At 56.5% G+C, this 17,953-nt stretch overlaps 6 protein-coding genes across 6 annotated transcripts; 2 read left to right on the top strand and 4 right to left on the bottom strand.

Annotated features, from left to right (window-relative positions):
• Window positions 1-175: 175 nt before the first annotated feature.
• On the top strand, window positions 176-1,354 carry CONPUDRAFT_137990 (NAD(P)-binding protein; the record flags this gene model as incomplete). Its single annotated transcript, XM_007771913.1, has 5 exons — window positions 176-215; window positions 339-788; window positions 875-948; window positions 978-1,027; window positions 1,097-1,354. 5 exons carry the CDS (start codon window positions 176-178, stop codon window positions 1,260-1,262), a joined length of 780 nt encoding a protein of 259 aa, XP_007770103.1. The 3' UTR covers window positions 1,263-1,354.
• Window positions 1,355-1,488: 134 nt separating this feature from the next.
• Window positions 1,489-2,708, bottom strand: CONPUDRAFT_58994 (terpenoid synthase; the record flags this gene model as incomplete). The annotated part of the gene is made up of 4 exons (XM_007771613.1): window positions 1,489-1,878; window positions 1,933-2,215; window positions 2,276-2,477; window positions 2,543-2,708. The coding sequence occupies 4 exons, from the start codon at window positions 2,706-2,708 to the stop codon at window positions 1,489-1,491; spliced, it is 1,041 nt and encodes a 346-aa protein (XP_007769803.1).
• A 1,903-nt stretch (window positions 2,709-4,611) lies between these two features.
• Window positions 4,612-9,974, bottom strand: CONPUDRAFT_106434 (uncharacterized protein). Its single transcript, XM_007771912.1, has 12 exons — window positions 9,899-9,974; window positions 9,439-9,843; window positions 9,177-9,385; window positions 8,627-9,060; window positions 7,600-8,548; window positions 7,383-7,544; window positions 6,928-7,320; window positions 6,298-6,859; window positions 5,998-6,248; window positions 5,645-5,940; window positions 5,451-5,572; window positions 4,612-5,387 (listed from the first exon to the last, which is right to left on the bottom strand). Exons 1-12 carry the CDS (start codon window positions 9,963-9,965, stop codon window positions 4,786-4,788), a joined length of 4,452 nt encoding a protein of 1,483 aa, XP_007770102.1. The 5' UTR covers window positions 9,966-9,974; the 3' UTR covers window positions 4,612-4,785.
• A 92-nt stretch (window positions 9,975-10,066) lies between these two features.
• On the top strand, window positions 10,067-13,306 carry CONPUDRAFT_83063 (threonine synthase). The gene is made up of 6 exons (XM_007771911.1): window positions 10,067-10,201; window positions 10,254-10,675; window positions 10,746-11,681; window positions 11,750-12,396; window positions 12,511-12,710; window positions 12,820-13,306. The coding sequence occupies exons 1-4, from the start codon at window positions 10,151-10,153 to the stop codon at window positions 12,033-12,035; spliced, it is 1,695 nt and encodes a 564-aa protein (XP_007770101.1). The 5' UTR covers window positions 10,067-10,150; the 3' UTR covers window positions 12,036-12,396; window positions 12,511-12,710; window positions 12,820-13,306.
• Window positions 13,307-14,483: 1,177 nt separating this feature from the next.
• CONPUDRAFT_33035 (uncharacterized protein) lies at window positions 14,484-15,044 on the bottom strand (the record flags this gene model as incomplete). Its single annotated transcript, XM_007771515.1, has 1 exon — window positions 14,484-15,044. A coding segment is annotated over one exon (561 nt), but the record flags the coding sequence as incomplete, so codon positions are not given.
• Window positions 15,045-16,468: 1,424 nt separating this feature from the next.
• On the bottom strand, window positions 16,469-17,601 carry CONPUDRAFT_83062 (uncharacterized protein; the record flags this gene model as incomplete). Its single annotated transcript, XM_007771910.1, has 2 exons — window positions 16,469-16,659; window positions 16,715-17,601. Coding segments are annotated over 2 exons (914 nt in total), but the record flags the coding sequence as incomplete, so codon positions are not given.
• Window positions 17,602-17,953: the final 352 nt, after the last annotated feature.

Genomic DNA, 17,953 nt, shown 5'->3' with positions numbered 1-17,953 from the left:
CAGCGGAACCACAATATGAACAAGGGAAGCCGACATCGACCGTTTGCTGACAGCAGCCTCGCGTAGATCCGTGTCGAGTCAGAAGCTAACGAGTCAAGATATGTCATCACCGATGTATAAAGATTTTCAAGAACAAATGCTCTGGCATCAACAACCCAGGCAGCCCATAATCGCGATGGATCTCAAACTTCAAGATGTACACGTTCTCATCACAGGTGAGCGGTGATAATGCAGAGCATACAAGAACATCGAGTCTGACATCGTCCCTAGGTGGCAGCGGCGGAATTGGTCTCGAGACGGTCAAAACCTACCTCTGTATATAAACCTTTGCTTTTGAGGTCTGTATCTCACATATCAGTATCTATCTCTCGGTGCCTACGTAACCGCGCACTACAACACCAATGCGACCACCCTCTCCGCGCTCGCGGACTCCCCCGACGCCCCAAGCCACCTGCAAGCCCTGCAAGCCGACCTCTCTTCCGAGACCGCCGTTCAATCCCTCTTCGCGTCAATGCAGGCATCCTCTTTTGGCTTCCCGCAGATTATCGTCGTCAACCACGCCGTGGGGATCAACCAGTACATCGCCGTCGCGGACATGGAGCTTTCCCAGTGGGAGAGAATCATCAACAAGAACCTTACTTCGAGCTTTCTCGTCTGTCGCGAGTACCTGAAGGGCTTGCGGATCTTGTCAGAGGAGAAGCAGGAGAAGGCAGCGATTGTGTTGATTGGGAGTACAGCGGGCAAATTTGGCGAGGCCGGCAACGCGGATTATGCTGTTACGAAGAGCGGTGCGCTTTATCCTCCCCTTCCCTCTGTCAATGTCAAGTTCCAATGGCGCTAACGTGATTCTGCTTGCCATGTTGTGTGTGGTTAGGCTTGATGTATGGCCTGACAATGTCGCTCAAGAATGAGATCGTTAAGATCGCACCTCGCGGACGCGTCAACTACGTCGCACCAGATGGACGAATGCGGCCAAGGTGACCGAAGCCCTCAAGAACCCTGATGTCGTTTACTCTGCCCTCGCCACGTAAGCCATTACCCTTTTCCCTCCTTTATTCGCCTTTCTTATGCTCATGCGATGACCATGGGACCTTAGGATCCCTCTCAAGAAAATCGCGAAGCCGGCGGACATCGCGACACAGGTTGTCGTGCTTTCGTCGACTGCTGTCTCTGGGCACGTGTCTGGGCAGGTCCTCTTCGTCGACGGTGGAATGGAGGGTCGTTTGCTCAATAAACCGGAAAACGTTTCCCTCCCATCGTAAATTATGAAGCTCTATTGTCTTACCTTTTACATTGTGATCGTCATAGTTGCAGATGTTGGGGCCATTAAAGGTCGCTCATCATATTTCCGTTGAATGGGGCCAGCTTCCTAAGAAACATCACGACACACCGTTACAGTGAAACTGTCATAAATGATAATCCATATCGGAGGTGCGCTTTGAGTTTAGTCTCTAGCTTTTATACCATATCTTCTTTGAATACAGCAGTTTAAAGATCTATCACATCCACGATGACGTCCTGTTCCTTCCCCATGGTTCCCGGCTTCTCGACTTTATCGAGGAGCGGAACCTTCCGCGTCTTTTGTATCTCGGGTCCTCTCGAACCAAAATATCTCGGGCTCTCGTAGCTCCATGCGTGGCTGCCCCGCACCCAATACGCCATTCCTTCTATGTACTGTCTCACCTGGTTGTCCATCCGAGGCCCCCATGATGGTAAACTCTCCATGCCAGCGTGAAAAAGCTCCTGTACCTCAGCGTGGTAGCTTGCTGCCCAAGCAAACGCGTCGTTAAGGCTGCATCCGAGCTCGCGACGCACGACAGTGATGAGGTTGTGGTTCTCATCGCCAGTCGCCTGCTCACGGTTGTACGAAACCATATCCTGTGCGTTTCATACCTATCAGTCGCGTTCACGCACGACAACGGGGGCTCTTACATTGTCAATGAGTACGAGCTCTACAATGGAATCTGACAACGTCTGAAGGGCCGGATGAAGGAAGACGTCATCGGGTATGCTCAACGATGCCTCAGCCGGTGCGAAGGATCCGCGGATACCGACATTGTTTCGTCGCACGATGAGGTAATCGGAAATGCTCCTGCAGACATCGGCGTCTCTGTCTGCTGCCTGCGTGACGAGGCTTTCAAAGAACAGTGCAACATTGTGAATGAAGTGTCGCTGCGCTTCGGGTGTTGTGATTTTTATAGCTCGCGCCCAGAACCTGTATTGATAGTCGGTTTTACTTGGGCCTTGTTCGCTGTGAGAAGACGTAGGAACTCACTGTCGCGTCAGTTCTCCCAGACGAACCTCTCCCTCTGGCCTCGGCTCATGAGGATGCTCAAGGGCATCCATCATAATGTACGACATTTCTCGGACAATTGATGCGCTCTCGACGTCTGTGTACTCGTCCACGGCGAAGGCCCAGAACATAATATCACACTCCATCCGAAAGTGAGCCTCGTCAAGCTGTGGACCCGCGAGCGCTGCCAGCAGACCTACTCAGACACATGTGAGTTGTGGTTGGATATCTGATGACCACTGGACATACACGGGTCGCATCTATCAAATGCAGCTAACGACTTGGGGTTGAATAGCGAGAAGCTGTGGAACCACTCTGTCGCTTCCTTGCCAACGCTCTCGAGATGGGGGTTGACACGCCTAGGCCATGGCCAGGAGGTCATAGTATCGGGAAGTGTGAAGGTTGTCTCGGGCATTGGAATTGGCCACGTTGTCCCACAAAATGGCGGGTAGTGCGTTGAGGCCAGGATATTTCCCTTCTTCCTTTTATACTTCGTAAAGTATGAAGTATCCGTTTATGCTGCTGCCCCTCCACTACTACGGCGCACATGTTCCCAACGGGTAACTCGTTAACAAGCCGATTCTTTTTGGAGCTGAAATCATTGCTTACACTTGGGGCATAGGTTGCCAATTCAGATGTGGTTCTTGCAATCACTAGAGGTATAGGACCCGTGGGCAGCCACGGGACGAAGAGTTACGGGAAGGGGTTTACCCATCTCTTATCAGTAAACTACCAACTTTTTTTAAAAATAAAAAAAAAACCTACCCCAGGACACCTGTGCACCGCGCAATTCACCGATACTATGCTACCCGTGTCATTTGTACCCAGCTATGCTAGACGCGGCTGGGAGGACAGACAATCATATATCAGTTTTGTCTTGTGGGAACATTAGGAGTGATCTCTAATGATATGTAGAATGGATACTTTGAGTTTTGAGAATTCAGGAGGTTGTCAAATGTTCGAGTATTGCAATTGGGCTGAGATGTTCATGTCTTAACTTCGATCTTCATATGCTCTACTCGTAGCTCGATTTTTTCACAAAAAAATACACCATTTACTAAAACGTAATGATTTACGGGCAAAACCCAGGCTGATAGGGTGTTTCAAAGGTGCCAGTGGGATCAAATTTACGCAATTCGTCTAGCCCGGGTCGGCGTCTCAGAGGTTCGCTACTCCATTAACCTGGGTCGGCCTCAATGGTAGCTCCGGAAGCGCTCCCGCTAAAAACAAACAAACTTTGTGATCCCACCTAAATGAAAGTGCCTGTCGAATCGGATACGCTGTCAACAGCGTATCGCTGAATATTCGGCGCCAGTGCGGAAATACCATGACAGCTGGTTACAATACTATAGGCCGAAATACACACAAGTGGCCGGCCTCTTCAGCACTCTCATGAGCGGTGAACAGATAGAATAGCTGCTCCGACTCGGAGTCTTATACACTCTCCCCCCCACGGTGCCTACGTCGAAGAGTAAATTCCCTAGATTCTGGTACACAAGGACTAAGAAGGATTGCGCAGGCGGAATATCCCACACATCAGTGCTACCATGGGCTCTTGCTGGCTAACTTACGACAAGTGCGCGACCGTGAACGCGCTCGTGAAATTAAATCATCTGAAGAGTCCGTGTCAACCTCGGCGCGCTCTATATCTAGACAACAATAAATAAAAATTCCATCGTCCCACCTGAGCGATTATCGGTCTATCGTATTATGAACGGCTGGCGGAGCAAGATTTAGTGAGCGGGGCGTTCGAATATCAAAAAGAGTTGCGCTGCTATTGGACAAGTCTGACAATATGTAGACATTCGAACGTATAGTATTCATGATGTATATATAGTTACCAGAAAGGTAACGGGGGATAAGCGACAGTTGGAGACTACGCAGAACTCGGAAGCCCAAGGAGGTCGTCTATGTATCGATGACGGTGTGTCTGCTGCCATCCGCCCTGCACATGAGTGTATGAGATGTTATCATGAGTGGTGCTGTTACTCCAACAAGTATTTTGAGTATTGACAGTTTCTTCAATTAGGACGAGGCTTGGTATCCTCATTCCCGCCCTACAAATTGCGACAGTGGAGACATATGTCATCGTTTTAAGCTGACGGTGACCGCAAATCCATTGGCCAACAGGAAGAAAGCCGAGGAAGGAATTGCAGGACGAAACAAACCAATGCCAACAGATTAGGCTACGTTTTTCTCGAACCTTTCAGTCGAAGCTCTCAGCAAGTGTGTAATGGTCAAGACAGTTTCCTTAGCCCGGAGCCTGGACAGTCACCATATAATGTGGTATACGACACACAACACCAAGAAACATCGGAGGCGCTACAATAAAAGGGAGCAAGCAGAGACTTGAAAGTAAAAAAGAATAGGAAGTAGAGTAGGAAGGCACAACAGCAGTTGAGCGCATGCAGCAACGACAGTCAAGAATTATCAGACACAGGCGGTAAAGAGCAGAGGAACATCGGGAGAATAACAACGAATCATAACGGGTCTTAATGTCTAGCGCGTTTGCGCCTAATCACGAGCTCCCGATCAAACGGTACCGGCGTGCGAGTCCGTGTCTGCGAGGCATCGTCCTCGTCGATGTCTTCCTCTTCATCAGCGTCCTCCCCATCGCGTGGACGCTTCCGCGACGATGACTCGGGCGTAGCATGGCCGTTTGTGGTAGGCAATTCGTCTGCGTCTTCGATCTCCTCTTGCTCCTCTTCTTCCTCGACACCTTCCTCGATGGTAGATGTAGGTTCGGGTTCTTCCAACTCAGAGAGCCTCGAGGACGGGGCGGCGCTGCCCGCTCTGGGCGTCGCTGGCTCAGCCAGTTCCGGTTCCGGTTGAGCTTCTTCCGCAGCGCGTCCGCGAAGGGAGCGCCGTGCACGAAGTGTTGACTTAGGTTTCGAAGGTGCTTCCTCCTCTTCCTCTGCGGGCTCGTCGTCTTCGTCATCGTCGTTCCGCCTGCGGGGGCGCCTTCGCTTGGGCTTGGGCTTGGGCCGTGCTGGAGCTTCTTCAGGCGCAGACAAGACCTCGCCGTCGGTAAGCTCTTCCTCGGTTGTTGTTCCGGCACCGACTTGGGCGCGTCCGGCTTTCTTACCCTTGCGTGCTGCACCAACAAATAACCAATTTAAGCCAACGGGTCTGTGAGGGGCAAGCGCGGAAAGCATACCTTTGTCCTTGTTCATGGCTGATTGCAGTCGCTTCTCATACGCTCGCTGAGGTTCCCACATCTTCGCAGACGGAGGCACTTCCAACTTGTTCTGTGCGAGCAGCTGGTCCATGTGCGCTTTTCTAAACACGAAAAATTCAAACAAACGTCAGTTCCCATGAAATACGTAACAGAAGACAAAACACAAAACGCACATCTTCAGAGCATCCCGGCTCTCCACCGAATTTAACAGCGGCACGAGCACCCTAAAGAACGAAACCGCCACGCCCTTCGCGCGCTTGTTCTTGTTGCCGCTGCCCTCGAGCGCCGCGATGCGCTTGATGGCCCACGTGAGCAGGTCCGTGTGCACGCGGACGACATACCGCGCGTCGAGCCGCCGTACGACAGAGAGCTGCGCACCGCGGATAAGGAACGCGCCCGCGAGCTGCTTCGCGAGGCCGACGGTGTACTCTTCGGTACTGACGATGTTATCGGCGACGAAGCTGAAGCTCTGCATTGGCGTGTCAAAAACCCGCCCGTGGCCTTCATGACACAACAGAAAACGCACCTCCTTGAGCGCCTGCTCGATGACCTGCACGACGACGTCCCCACCCTCGTTGTACATCCCCTCCTCGCGGAGGATGTCCACCACGACGCGTGTGCAGAGGTCGAACGAAGGGCTGACGCGGCCATGGTGCGCGAGCAGAACCGCGCTGTGCTTGATGTGCACCGCGCCGGCGCGGATCGCGCGCAGGAAGGTGGAAATGACGGACATGAAGACATATTCGGCCTGCAGGCGCGCACGAGAAGGCGTTTGCACTGTGGGGCGATAAATATCCAACAGGTAGTCGAATCTTGCGGGACTTACGCATTGACGCAAGCCTTTCTCTCTCCCTCCCTTTGGCTTTCGTCTTGCCCTTGGCTTTACCCCCCTCCTTCTCCTTCTCTTTCTCCTTGCCCGCGGTAGCTGCACCGTCCTCGTCCGAATCATCCCCGCTCCCACTCGCACTATCCTCATCCCGCTCAGACACCGCACTCTCCTCAAAATGCTCCTCGAATTGCTCGATCGTCGCCTGAATAAAGCCCGCACAGCGATACTGAACCTCGTCATCCAGCTCGAGCGCCAGCGCCGCCGTCGGCAGCGGCCGAGCGTCACCCGGTGCAGCAGCCGCGTTTTGGTTGGAGGGGTTGAAGAGGATGTGGATATGCATAAGGTTCTGGAACGCGGCGCGCTTGACGCCTTCAGCGGTATTGGACTGGGTGCCCACCGCATACTCGACGAGCTTCTCCACGAGCGCGTCGCGCTGCTCTCTCAGGCCCTCACGGAACTTGAGCTCGTCCGCGCTCAGCTCGCCCGCAGGCGCATCAGGGAGCTTGCGCGTCTTCCAGATGATATGCAGCCCGAGGAGATGCAGACCCTGTTCGATCATCTATCCCCAGAACCCTCGTCAGCTTGCCCGCACAATCATGCAAATGAGAGAGTGGAGAAAAAACACACCCGCTCCTCCTCCTTATACCCCAACCTTCCCCTCTCCACAAGCGCACACACAATATCCCACACACAGCTCTGCTTCCCGCCTTCATCCTCCTCCATCCATCCCGCCACGTCCCGCGCACCCGCGAGCGCCGCCGCTCGCGCACACACGGCCGTGAGCGCAAGCACCTCGTCCTCGCCGAAGCTCGCGACCGCGAGCTCCTCCCGCCCGGCGACGGCGTCGCGCAGCTGGCTCGCGAGCTCGTCCTCGAGCTCGAGCTGCTTCGCGCCGTTCGTGTTCGCGAGCGACGTCGCGCCGCTGAGGTGGCGAAGCGCGGCGCAGGCTTTCGCGAGCACGTTGGAGGAGGCGTGCGAGAGGAACTGTTTCGTCACGTCGTCCCAGAGCGCTGCGTAGGCCTGCAGTATAGATGCGAGTTGAGGGGATCAAGTAGGTATGTTAGCACGTGAGGGGGACGTACATTCATCATGCGCATCTCGAGGTATAGATCGAGGTTCATGAGTGGCGGGATAAGAAGAATGTCCGCGATGCGGCTTTCGTCCGTCTGGTATTTGATGAACAGGCGCGGGAGGCCCTTGATGAGCGCACGCGTGATGTCTGTGTTGATCTTGTCTTCTTCGCCCTGCAGGTGCACATATAATCAGCACCGAGTGCCAACCCATGGTCAGCGCACGCACCTTCTTCGTAGCCGTAGCCGACAGCGTCTTTGCCCTCCGAATACTCGCGACGAGCACCTCGAGCAACACACTCTCCTCCGCGTCCTCAAGGCGCCACACCTCATCCACCCCGCCCTTCTTCTTCGCAGCACCCGCCAACGACTCCTCGACGTCCATCTCGTCGCCGTCGCCTCCAGCAGAGTGATCAAGAAGCAGGACATCAAGCGTGTCCTCCCAGTCCCGCACCGCCTCGCACTCGTCCCACAGCGCCTCAACTGCGAGCGCTGTGCGTCCAGCCTGGTCCGCCGCGACGCTCGGCGGCACATGCGCAGAGCGATGCGGCGCGCTGGTGCCCCCTTCGCCCGAATACACGCTCCCACCCTCATCGTCCTCCCCCGCCGCCGCACTGCGCTCGCGCTCCAACGCGACACCCCACCTCACCAACAACACCGCAAGCGCCTTCGTCCCCACACGCCCGCGCGTTTTCTCGTCCGTCTTCCCTCGCCGCCCAACCAAGCGCTCCTCAACTGCATCCTCCCACACGCCCCTCACGAACCCCGCAACCGCCCTACGCACACGCGGCTCCTCGTCAAACACCAACAAACACAGTCTCTCCCGGTCCGCGTCCTCGAGGAGCGCGTGCCCGTCCAACGCACCGAGCACCCCAAGCACCGCGCAGCGCACGCCCAGCTCCGCATCGCGCGCGGCCATCTCCGCGAGACGCGGCTTGAAGCGCTCCGTGAAGTGCGCGAGCGCGCCGACGTAGTCGGACTGGGCGTAGACGACCTGCAGCGCGCGCACGGCCTCGGTGCGCACGAGCGTGTGCGTGTCGGAGAGCACCCAGCCGACGTAGCGCAGGTACGAGACGTCGAGGAAGTGCGCGGGGTACGCGCCGAACCACGCGCCGAGCGCGCGCACGCATTCGGCGCGGATGGTCGGGTCGAGGTCGCGGTACCGGTGCACGAAGACGCTGTAGCGGGAGAGTGTTCGGTCAGTTCAAGTGTCGTGAATTCGAACAAGGATGAAACGGAAGGGGAGGACAACGCACCCGTCCACAACCTCCTTCAAAAATTCCGCGAGCACCTCCCTCCGCTTCCTTACCTCCGCAGCCTTATTCTCCAGATCCTTCTCCCGCACCCCTCCCGCGCCACCCGCACCCGTCTTATTGCTCGCCTTCCTCTTCCGCTCGCCCTCCCTCTGCCTTCCAATGATCTCCGCCTCCTTCTCAACGGCGGCAGCGACAGTGCACAGCGCACTCTCGACCTCGAGCGCGACAAAGGTGGCAGTGTGCCGGAAGGAGCGGATCTGCGAGGACGACATGGCGACGACCCACGTCTGGACGGTCATGATGAGATCGGAGGTGTAGAGCGCGCCGGTGTCGGCGGCGGAGATGACGATGCGCTCGATGAGCTCGGCGAGGGAGGAGCGGAACTTTTTGAAGACGGCGAGTTTGGAGGTGAGCGGGTAGACGGGCGAGTTTTCCTGTGTAGTGGTATTTGCGTGTAGCGTACATGCGAGGGATGAGAAAGAGGTCGGGGACGTGTAAAGCAAAAAGGATGGCTTGAGTGATGCAAAAGAGGCTAAGACGTGCGGCGTACCTGCTTGAGTCCCTCGGTGAAAGTGTCGAGCGAGTCGACGACGCCGTCATAGTCAACCACCTCGTCCGCATCGACAGAGTCATTGCTGCCGCAGGCGCGGAGGACGCAATTTATTAGTTCCGCCTGGGCGAGTCCCGGATTCTCGTTCAGGGAGTCGAGGAATTCCTCGGCGGTGGACTGAAGCGCGGCGGAAGGGTTCAAAACCGCGTCTTTCACACTGCCATTAGCCTGCGTCCACATCACGAGCAAAGACAAAACGCACTAAAGAGAGGGTTATCTCCCCGTATCTTGGTCTCATTGGTCAACTTGTCGAGGTTGAACTCGCCGTCGGCATTCTTGTTGACCCTCCGCCCCTTGACCTTGGGCAACTTGACGGCCTTGGGTGCCCCAGTAGCCTTTCCCGTGCGCGGGCGCTTGACGGCCGAGGGCCCTTTGGCCGCCTTGGTGGTGGTAGCGGCCTTGCTCTTGCGTGGGCCAGCTGGGGCCTTTCCCTTTGCCTTGGGAGTGTTGGCGAAGTCGCCCTCGTCATCCGCGTCTTCCTGGTCGTTGTCGCTGCCAGCGTCATCAGCCTCTTCTCCGGCTGGAACGTCTTCTGGCTCCGAGGGAAGGTCTGTGAGCTCTGAGCCCGAGTCTACCTGCGTGCGCTTCCGTTTCTTGGAGGGCCCGTCTGTGTCGGTGGCGGTCAGCGAGCGTGTGCATGGCGAGAGAGAAGAAGATCTCACCGCCGACGTATCTGTCTACCTGTTTCCTGTCTCGCTGTGAGCGGCGGGGTGGCTCGTCGTCGGACATGGCCTGTTGTGTGGTGGACGTCAACGGGCAAAGGCTTTGGGACGCGTCGCGGTACAGCGCGCGCCGCCTGACCGTGGGAATAATTCCCATCCCCTCCTCGACCACTGACTCGACCAAAACACGTCTCCTTAAAACAAAAAGTCTCTTCAAAACAATCCACTCTCTTTAAAATCTGGGACACAAAAATGAAGTATTTCTCAACACGAGGAGGCTCTGAACGTCTTTCTTTTGAAGAGGTCCATCTCCCCCTCCACCCACATCTGACTCACCCGCTCATCCCACCGTCAGGCTGTCCTCACCGGCCTCGCACCCAACGGCGGCCTCTACATCCCCGAGCACATTCCCCAGCTCCCCAACGGCTGGAAAGAGTCCTGGAAAGACTACTCCTTCGTCCAGCTCTCCGTCGCCGTCCTCTCGCTCTACATCTCGCCCGACGAGATCTCCCCGCAAGAGCTGCACGACCTTGTCTCAAAATCGTACGCCACCTTCACGCACCCCGATGTCACGCCGATCGTCCCGCTCGATGACGGCGGCGACCGATTCGTGCTCGAGCTGTTCCATGGCCCGACGTTCGCGTTCAAGGACGTCGCGCTGCAGCTGCTCGGGAACCTCTTCGAGTTCTTCCTCAGCCGGCGGAACGCGCGCAAGCAGCCTGGAGAACCGCGCGAGAAGCTGACGATTGTCGGCGCGACGAGCGGCGACACTGGCAGGTACGCAATACCACCTTCTTCTCTCCTACCTCGTCTGATCCCTGCCTCCCTCGACATCGCACACATCCAGCGCAGCAATCTACGGCGTACGCAACAAACCCGACATCTCCATCTTCATCCTCTTCCCGCACGGCCGCGTCTCGCCCGTCCAAGAAGCCCAAATGACCACCGTCCTCGACGCCAACGTGCACAACCTCGCCGTCCACGGCACATTCGACGACTGCCAAGACCTCGTCAAAACCCTCTTCGCCGACACCCCCTTCAACGCCGCGCATCGCCTCGGCGCCGTCAACTCGATCAACTGGGCGCGCATCCTCGCTCAAACCGTATACTACTTCCTCGCCTACTTCCACGTCGACGAGGCCCTGCGTGCCCAAGGCAAGAAAGGGCTAGGCACGAGCGAAGGCGAGCGCGAGGTGCAGTTCGTCGTCCCCACGGGCAACTTCGGCGACGTCCTCGCAGGCTTCTACGCGCAGCGCATGGGCCTGCCCATGGCCAAGCTCGGCGTCGCGACCAACGCAAACGACATCCTCTACCGCTTCTGGAAATCAGGGCGGTACGAAAAAGTCGACTCCTCATCCTCCTCCCCTCAGAACGGCACCGCCACCGCACCCGCTGACGGCGCCTCCGACGGCAAACAAGCCTCCTCCACCGGCGGCGGCGTCAAAGAGACGCTCAGCCCAGCCATGGACATTCTCGTCTCCTCCAACTTCGAGCGCCTCCTGTGGTACCTCGCCTTCGCCGCCTCCCCCGACAGCGACGACGCAGCGCGCAGAGAGAAAGCCAGCGCGACCATCGCAGACTGGATGGCGCGCGTCAAGTCCGACGGCCGCGTCGAGGTGCCCACTGCCATACTCAACGCCGCACGCGCGGACTTTGTCGCGGGCCGCGCGGACGACGCGCAGATCACGCGCACGATCCAGCGCACATACGACACCCCGCCCGCGCACTACGTCGCAGACCCGCACACGGCAGTCGCGCTGCACGTCGCTTCCGAGATCGAGCGGTACGTTCCTTGTTTATCCTCTTTGCCTTTGTTCTCGCTGAATCGCACTTGCTAATCGAAAACCACAGCCCCCAAAACACAACCCAAATCGTCCTCTCGACCGCACACCCCGCCAAGTTCTCTAGCGCAGTCACACAAGCGCTCGTCGACGACCCCTCGCGCAGCGCCGCAGCAGCCGGAACGAAACCATTCGACTTCGACGCGGTCCTCCCACCCGCCTTCCGCGGGCTTCTCGACAAAGAGCGCCGCGTCGAGGAGGTCGCAGCACCACAGATCGAGCTCGTAAAGGCTGTCATAGAGCGGTTCGCTGTCAAGGAGGACGTGAGCGGGAAGCCGCCGACGGGGAGCGTTTGAAGTCGGGCGCATCAGACGATGTAGGAGTAGGGGTGAGTGGACATGCAGGAGCGACATCTATTGGTTGTGTTGGGTTAACTGCGATATTAGGGTTCTATGCGGTATTGTGTAGACAATAAAAATTATACGAGTGTAGTAATATACTTAGTGCGTGTATGCGTTGATGACCATGAGAGCTGAGAGCTGAGAGGGAGGATATCTATCGCTCTCTGGGTTTTGACGATGAGGATGCAGGCGTGTTGGCGTTGCGAAGAATGAGTGGTTTCTTCTCAAAGAGCCGCTTGGTCGGCGCCTTGGGCGTGTACTTCGACGGCCCGTCCGAGCCCAGCGCCCTCGAGACCGCTTTCGCAACGCGCTCCTCCTGCACACGCACAGAACAAGTCAGCCAACAGCCCACAAACACGCATAGAGTACGACACTGCGACTGCAAACCCCCCTGGGCAGGCAAGCCGCGAACGAACGAGACAACACCCACCTGGCCCGCCCGTTTCTCCACCATCTCCTGCAGCGCGTTGATCAGCCGCTCCTGCTCTGGACGCTGCCCCGCGACCCACGCGCGCTCGAACTTGGACGCCTGCGCGCGCATGGAGCGCAGGCCCACGCGGACGTGCTGCACGAGCTGTGCGGGCGGCATGCGGTAGATCTCGATGCGCGGCCAGACGATGTATGTCCAGCCTGTAGTGGTCGTGTAGGTGAAATTGAGAATGTAAATGTGAATAGACAAGGCGTAGAGAACAGTGGGTGGTGAGCCAGAGGTGTGAGTCGGGGACATGGAAGGGCGCACCTTCGAGGTTCCACGGCGTGTCCGGGGCCATGTATCCCGCCTGCGACGGGTCAAACGCGAGCGCGAGCTTTCGTTTGTCTGGTTTCTTCGTTGTTGTAACAGTGGCGGCCTCGTCGCCTTCTGATTCTTCTTTTCCACCACCACTCCTCTTTCCCTTCCCCGCCTCGTCCGAGAGCACGACGCCCGTGCGTGCGTCAACAGCGACCGCGCCCCGCTGGATGACGAGCGACACCGCAGTGCGGAACTTGGTCTGCAGTCGGCCACGAATAACTGCACTCTTGCGCGTCGCCTTCTTGCCCGTGAGGAACTGGATGCAGATGCTGAACGCGCGCTCCTTCCCCTCTTCCTCGCCCTTCCCCTTCCCCTCGTCCCTGCTCCCAGCATCATCAACCCCCCTCCCAAACTTGAACCCCCCCTCCTTCCCGCCCTCCTCTTTCTCGCCCTCCCCTTTCAACACAGCAGCCCTCCGCTCCCTCGCCTCCCTCGCCTCCCTCTCCTGCCTCTTGAAATTCTCCCTCCGCCGCACACCCACCTCCCTCAAAAACTTATCCTCCTCCCGCATCGGCTCCGCCGAGCGCCGCGTCATCAGCGCATCCGGCAGCGCGCGCACCGCGAACGCCGCGCACTCGTACCGCGGGAACGTTCTGAACTGCCCGGGGTGCACCGCCTGCGCCGGGTGCCCCGGGTCGAGGGTGAGCGCGCGGTTGTGCCGCGCGCCCGAGAAGAGGAGCGACTCGAACGCGCCTGGGGCGCGGTGGATGCGCTGAAGATGGGTGGTCAGGAGGTTTAGTGGGTGAGTTGGCGAAGCTAGAGAATGAGGTGGGCAGACCTTGAGATTGACGCGGTTCGTGCTGGGGAGCTTGGGGAGTCTGGAGAGGTCAAGGCATTTTGACATGAACTTGGGATCGTTGTGTCGTAAACTGAGAGATGGCACCAGAAACAAAGAAAGAAAAAACAAGAATAATGAGTCGACCGATGTGAAGGTCACGGTCGGAGGAGCAGCGGGCCGCGGAGTATAGTTGCCTCCGGTAATAGCGGAAACCAGACCTCCGCCTTCTTTCACTCAACTTTCCAACAACTTTCAGTCGGCCCTGTTCAGTGTCTTATATACGCCAAATTCTATCACGCAACACGCCTTCAAATTACAGATTACATATAGTTTCTAAGCAATCCCACCATACGACCTATCCACCCCGGTGCAGCCACACCAGTGTGGCCACAACATCCCCGCAGCAACAAAAACATCAAAGTCTGAACTCAAGCTCAACCTGTTCAAAAGGGGCACCAACGTCAAAATGGAATAACAGACCAGTCTCAATGCGACACGAAACACATACCCTTGCAACCTCCTCGCCGACCTTGCGCACAAACGCCTCGGACGCAACCTGCCACCGCTGCTCGCTGCTCTTGCTATTCCACTCTGGCATGCACTCGACGCACTGAAACGTAATCTCCCTTTCTGCTTCTCTAAAAACCGACGACTGCACAATTGTCACGCCCAGTGGCTTATCCCTCAGCTCGCCCGCGACGCCGCGCAGCTTTGCAAAGAACCAATTCAGCCTCCTCGGCATGCCGGTTTCGTCGTTTTGGCCACACGAACAAAGAGGGTAGTAATCGCTGAACTCCCACACCCAGTCCAGCCACGTATCGTCCGTGACGCGCGCGGCAGCCTGGCCGCACCGGTAGTGGTAGTCGAGGAGGCGGTGGTATGTGGGTGCCGGCACCAGCTCCATCTCCTCGACGTATGCACTGGGTCTTCCGAGGGACGCGATGTTGAGGGTTTGGCGCGCCGCGGCTCTGGCCACCGACTCTATGCCGTAGCAGGCCGCGATGCAGTACACGCTGACAGGGTTCGCCTCCAGAAAATGCGGCAGAGTGAGGTGCGTAGTAGCGTACTGCACGGCGCACGCGATGTCGTACTTGCTGGCGATCTCCAGTAGGGCGCGTACGCCCTGCAACGTCTCGAGGACCGGCGGCATTGACGGATAACAAATGAGGAGGAGGGGTTCCAGCACAGTGCTTGTCTCTGATATGGGTACGACGGGGGTTTCGGTGGGGGAAGAGGCCAAGGTTGGCTGCGGAAGGCTTAGCATGTCCTTGAACACCGGGGACGCGAGCGATAAAACTGCCTTAAAGACACGAAAGTCGACGTCATCCGATGTCCGGAGGATGAAATCAGCATCGGGGGCGTCGAAAGGGGCATTGGCCACGCGTGGAGAGTCCATGGAGTGTGAGTGGGTGGTGGCTTGAGCAGCCTAGATAGTGATGGTGTCTTTGGGATGGTCGCGACAGTCGCCAGTACATCGGAGAACGCCGAACTCAGGTGTATCATAAGCCAAAATTCAAATTACATACAAGAGTACCTTAGAACCTAAGTATCTGTTTCTCAATCGCGTCAGTCCTCTCAAGTGCGCTGATACATTACAAATTTTCAAGGTTCCACCTTCATTTCAACCATCATTCACTCGCAAACGTGGGATTTAAGAGGGTTAGGACTTGAATTCAAGGGGAACCTTGGAACTCGGGCTTCATGCTCAGCCATCCAATTCAACAGGCTAAAAAAACCGCGCACCTTTACAACTTCGTCTCTAACCAAACGACTCATCCCTTCCACCAAATTTTCGTATGGACGTCCACTCTCAATCTCAGGGTCACATTCAGCGCACTTGCGTAGCTGCATGCCAGCCTCTTTGAGATCCGAAGACATGGCCGCAGTAGTCGGCGAGGGCCTGCTCCTGAACTCCTCCGCGATACCGTCCACCTTGTCCACAAAAGGATATAGACGACTCGACGGCGCCGATTCGCCGTCAAGCGGCTCGTCGCAGCCTTCGCACTCCGGCAGGTGTCTCGCCAGTTCATTCCAGAAACACCAGCTGCGTGTTGTGAATAAGCTGGCGGCGATCTCTCCACAGCGAACATGGTACTTCAATAGGCGGTGATAGGCCGGAATAGAGATAAGGTTGAGTTCGTCGACGTCGACCACGGGGCGCCCGAGGGAAGGGATGTTCAGGGCCTGGAGAGCCGCAATATTTGCTTCTGCCTCCAAGCCACAGTGGCACGCAACGCAGTACACGCCAATGGGGTTTGTTTCCAAGAAACGAGGTGAAACAAGCTGAGCTGCCACCTCTTGCACGACAGATGTAAGGTCATACTTGCTCGCCGCTTCAAGCAAAACACGAACATCGCCTAGGCTGCTGAGAGTAGGAGGAACAGCGGGATAACAGAAGAGGAGCAACGGAGAAAGCACCGTGCTAGACTCCGAGAGCGTAATAGTGGGTGGTTCAGAGGAGGGAGGTGTGGATGCAGGCTGGGGCAGACTGAGCATGTCCTTGAACACAGGGGACGCAAGCGAGAGGACGGCTCTGAAGACGCGGAAGTCTACACCATCGGATGTCCTGAGGATGAAGTCGGCATCAGGATCGTCGAAGGGCGCGTTGGCTATGCGAGGGGAAGACATGAGAAACAGATTTGTGTTCGTGTGGCTGTTAGAAAGGTTTAGGAAGACAAAAGCTTCGATGGACAATGGCCTCTACGGCAAACACCGATTTGTTTCACGCGGCGCGTTGGCCATATCCTCCGGTTGTGGTGGAGACCTTCAGCATATTGATCACATTGCATCTTTCATTCGTTTGCTTTCATTGCTGAGCTACACCATTATCTGTATTGATGCATACCACATAAAAATACAGTTCTTAGTTATCCGCCATGCCATTTCCTATCCTACATGAGAACCAGTCAAACCCTGCCGCACAGCACCACGGACACGACATTAACCAAACCCAGTTACACCAAAGCATCAAGACAATCAAGCGACTAGTAAGCCATGAATTCAAGTTGGATCTGGAACCCTCGTGAGAACCAGGTAACACGAAAATCTAATTCAAGTCAAACATACCTTAGTAACCTCCTCCTCGATCCTGCGCGCAAATGCCTGCGACACAGCCTGCCACCTTCGCTCATTGTCCGACCACTCCGGCATACATTCTTCGCACGATACAATAATTTGCTTCGTAGCAGCTCTAAAGCCCGTTGAATGTATAACTGTGATTCCCAACGGTTTCCCCTTCAAATTGTCTGCAACACCACCTAGTTTCCCAAAGAACCCCCAGAGCCGTATCGGTGTGCCTCCTTCTTCATCATATATAGCGCAATGACAAGAAGGGAAAATACCGTCCAGCTCCCACACCCATTCTTTATATTCTACATCCGCCACACGTGCGGCGGCCTGGCCGCATCGGTAGTGATAATCCAACAAGCGATGATATGTAGACATGGGCACGAGTTCCATCTCCTCGACGTATGCACTGGGACGACCAAAGGAGGGAATGTTGAGAGTCTGCAGCGCCGCTGCTCTGGCCACCGACTCCAATCCGTAGCAAGCGGCGATGCAATACACCCCCACAGGATTCGTCTCCAAAAAACGCGGGGAAATGAGCTGGTTAGCAGCGAACTGCACGGCGCACGCGATATCATACTTGCGGGCCACCTCCAGCAGCACGCGTACGTCCCGCAAGGCCTCGACGACCGGCGGTGTCGCAGGGTAGCAAATGAGAAGCAACGGCTCGAATGCCTCTGCCATCTCGGATATGGGTACAACAGGTGCCTCAGCGGGTGGTTCGGCTGAGACAGGTTGCGGCAGCGTGAACATAGCTTTGAACACAGGCGACGCGAGGGAGAGGACCGCTTTGAAGACGCGGAAGTCTACGTTGTCGAAAGTTCTAAAAATGACATCGGCGTCGTGGTCATCAAAGGGCGCGTTGGCCACTTGTGGGTAAGCCATCGCTCGTGCGCGTGAGTGGGGGGAGAGCAACCTGGTGAGGGAAATTTCCGCGCGAGCAAGGTGGCGTGGGTATGTACTGATACCAAACACGTCATGAGTGACTAAGTCATTATTACGCCGAGTGGACATCACGTCGATACTACATGGGCTCTGCAATGGATTTATTACGGTACGTTGTACACTTTTCACGATAGATCCTCAAAGAGGCAATGTCAAGAATATCAGCAAGGCCGAGCCACATAAATTCAAACAAGGCGAGAGCATTACCCTAGTCGCGCTCATTACATTGTTCAAGAACACGTTTTGCGACGAGGTGGCTTCCCCTTAGACTGGAAAGCAGGTCAGCCGTTTAAT

This window comes from Coniophora puteana, assembly GCF_000271625.1.
Source record: "Coniophora puteana RWD-64-598 SS2 unplaced genomic scaffold CONPUscaffold_8, whole genome shotgun sequence".
Classification (NCBI taxonomy): Eukaryota; Fungi; Basidiomycota; class Agaricomycetes; order Boletales; family Coniophoraceae; genus Coniophora; species Coniophora puteana.
This window is presented reverse-complemented; position numbering and strand designations above follow the sequence as displayed.

Coding starts and splice junctions, on each gene's coding strand:
- CONPUDRAFT_106434 (XM_007771912.1), bottom strand. CDS start 9,965: ATGTCCGACGACGAGCCACCCCGCCGCTCACAGCGAGACAGGAAACAG. Junction 7,545..7,599: donor CGGCTACGGCTACGAAGAAG/GTGCGTGCGCTG, acceptor GTGCACCTGCAG/GGCGAAGAAGACAAGATCAA. Junction 7,321..7,382: donor TCGAGATGCGCATGATGAAT/GTACGTCCCCCT, acceptor TCTATACTGCAG/GCCTACGCAGCGCTCTGGGA.
- CONPUDRAFT_83063 (XM_007771911.1), top strand. CDS start 10,151: ATGAAGTATTTCTCAACACGAGGAGGCTCTGAACGTCTTTCTTTTGAA. Junction 10,202..10,253: donor AACGTCTTTCTTTTGAAGAG/GTCCATCTCCCC, acceptor TCCCACCGTCAG/GCTGTCCTCACCGGCCTCGC. Junction 11,682..11,749: donor GTCGCTTCCGAGATCGAGCG/GTACGTTCCTTG, acceptor CGAAAACCACAG/CCCCCAAAACACAACCCAAA.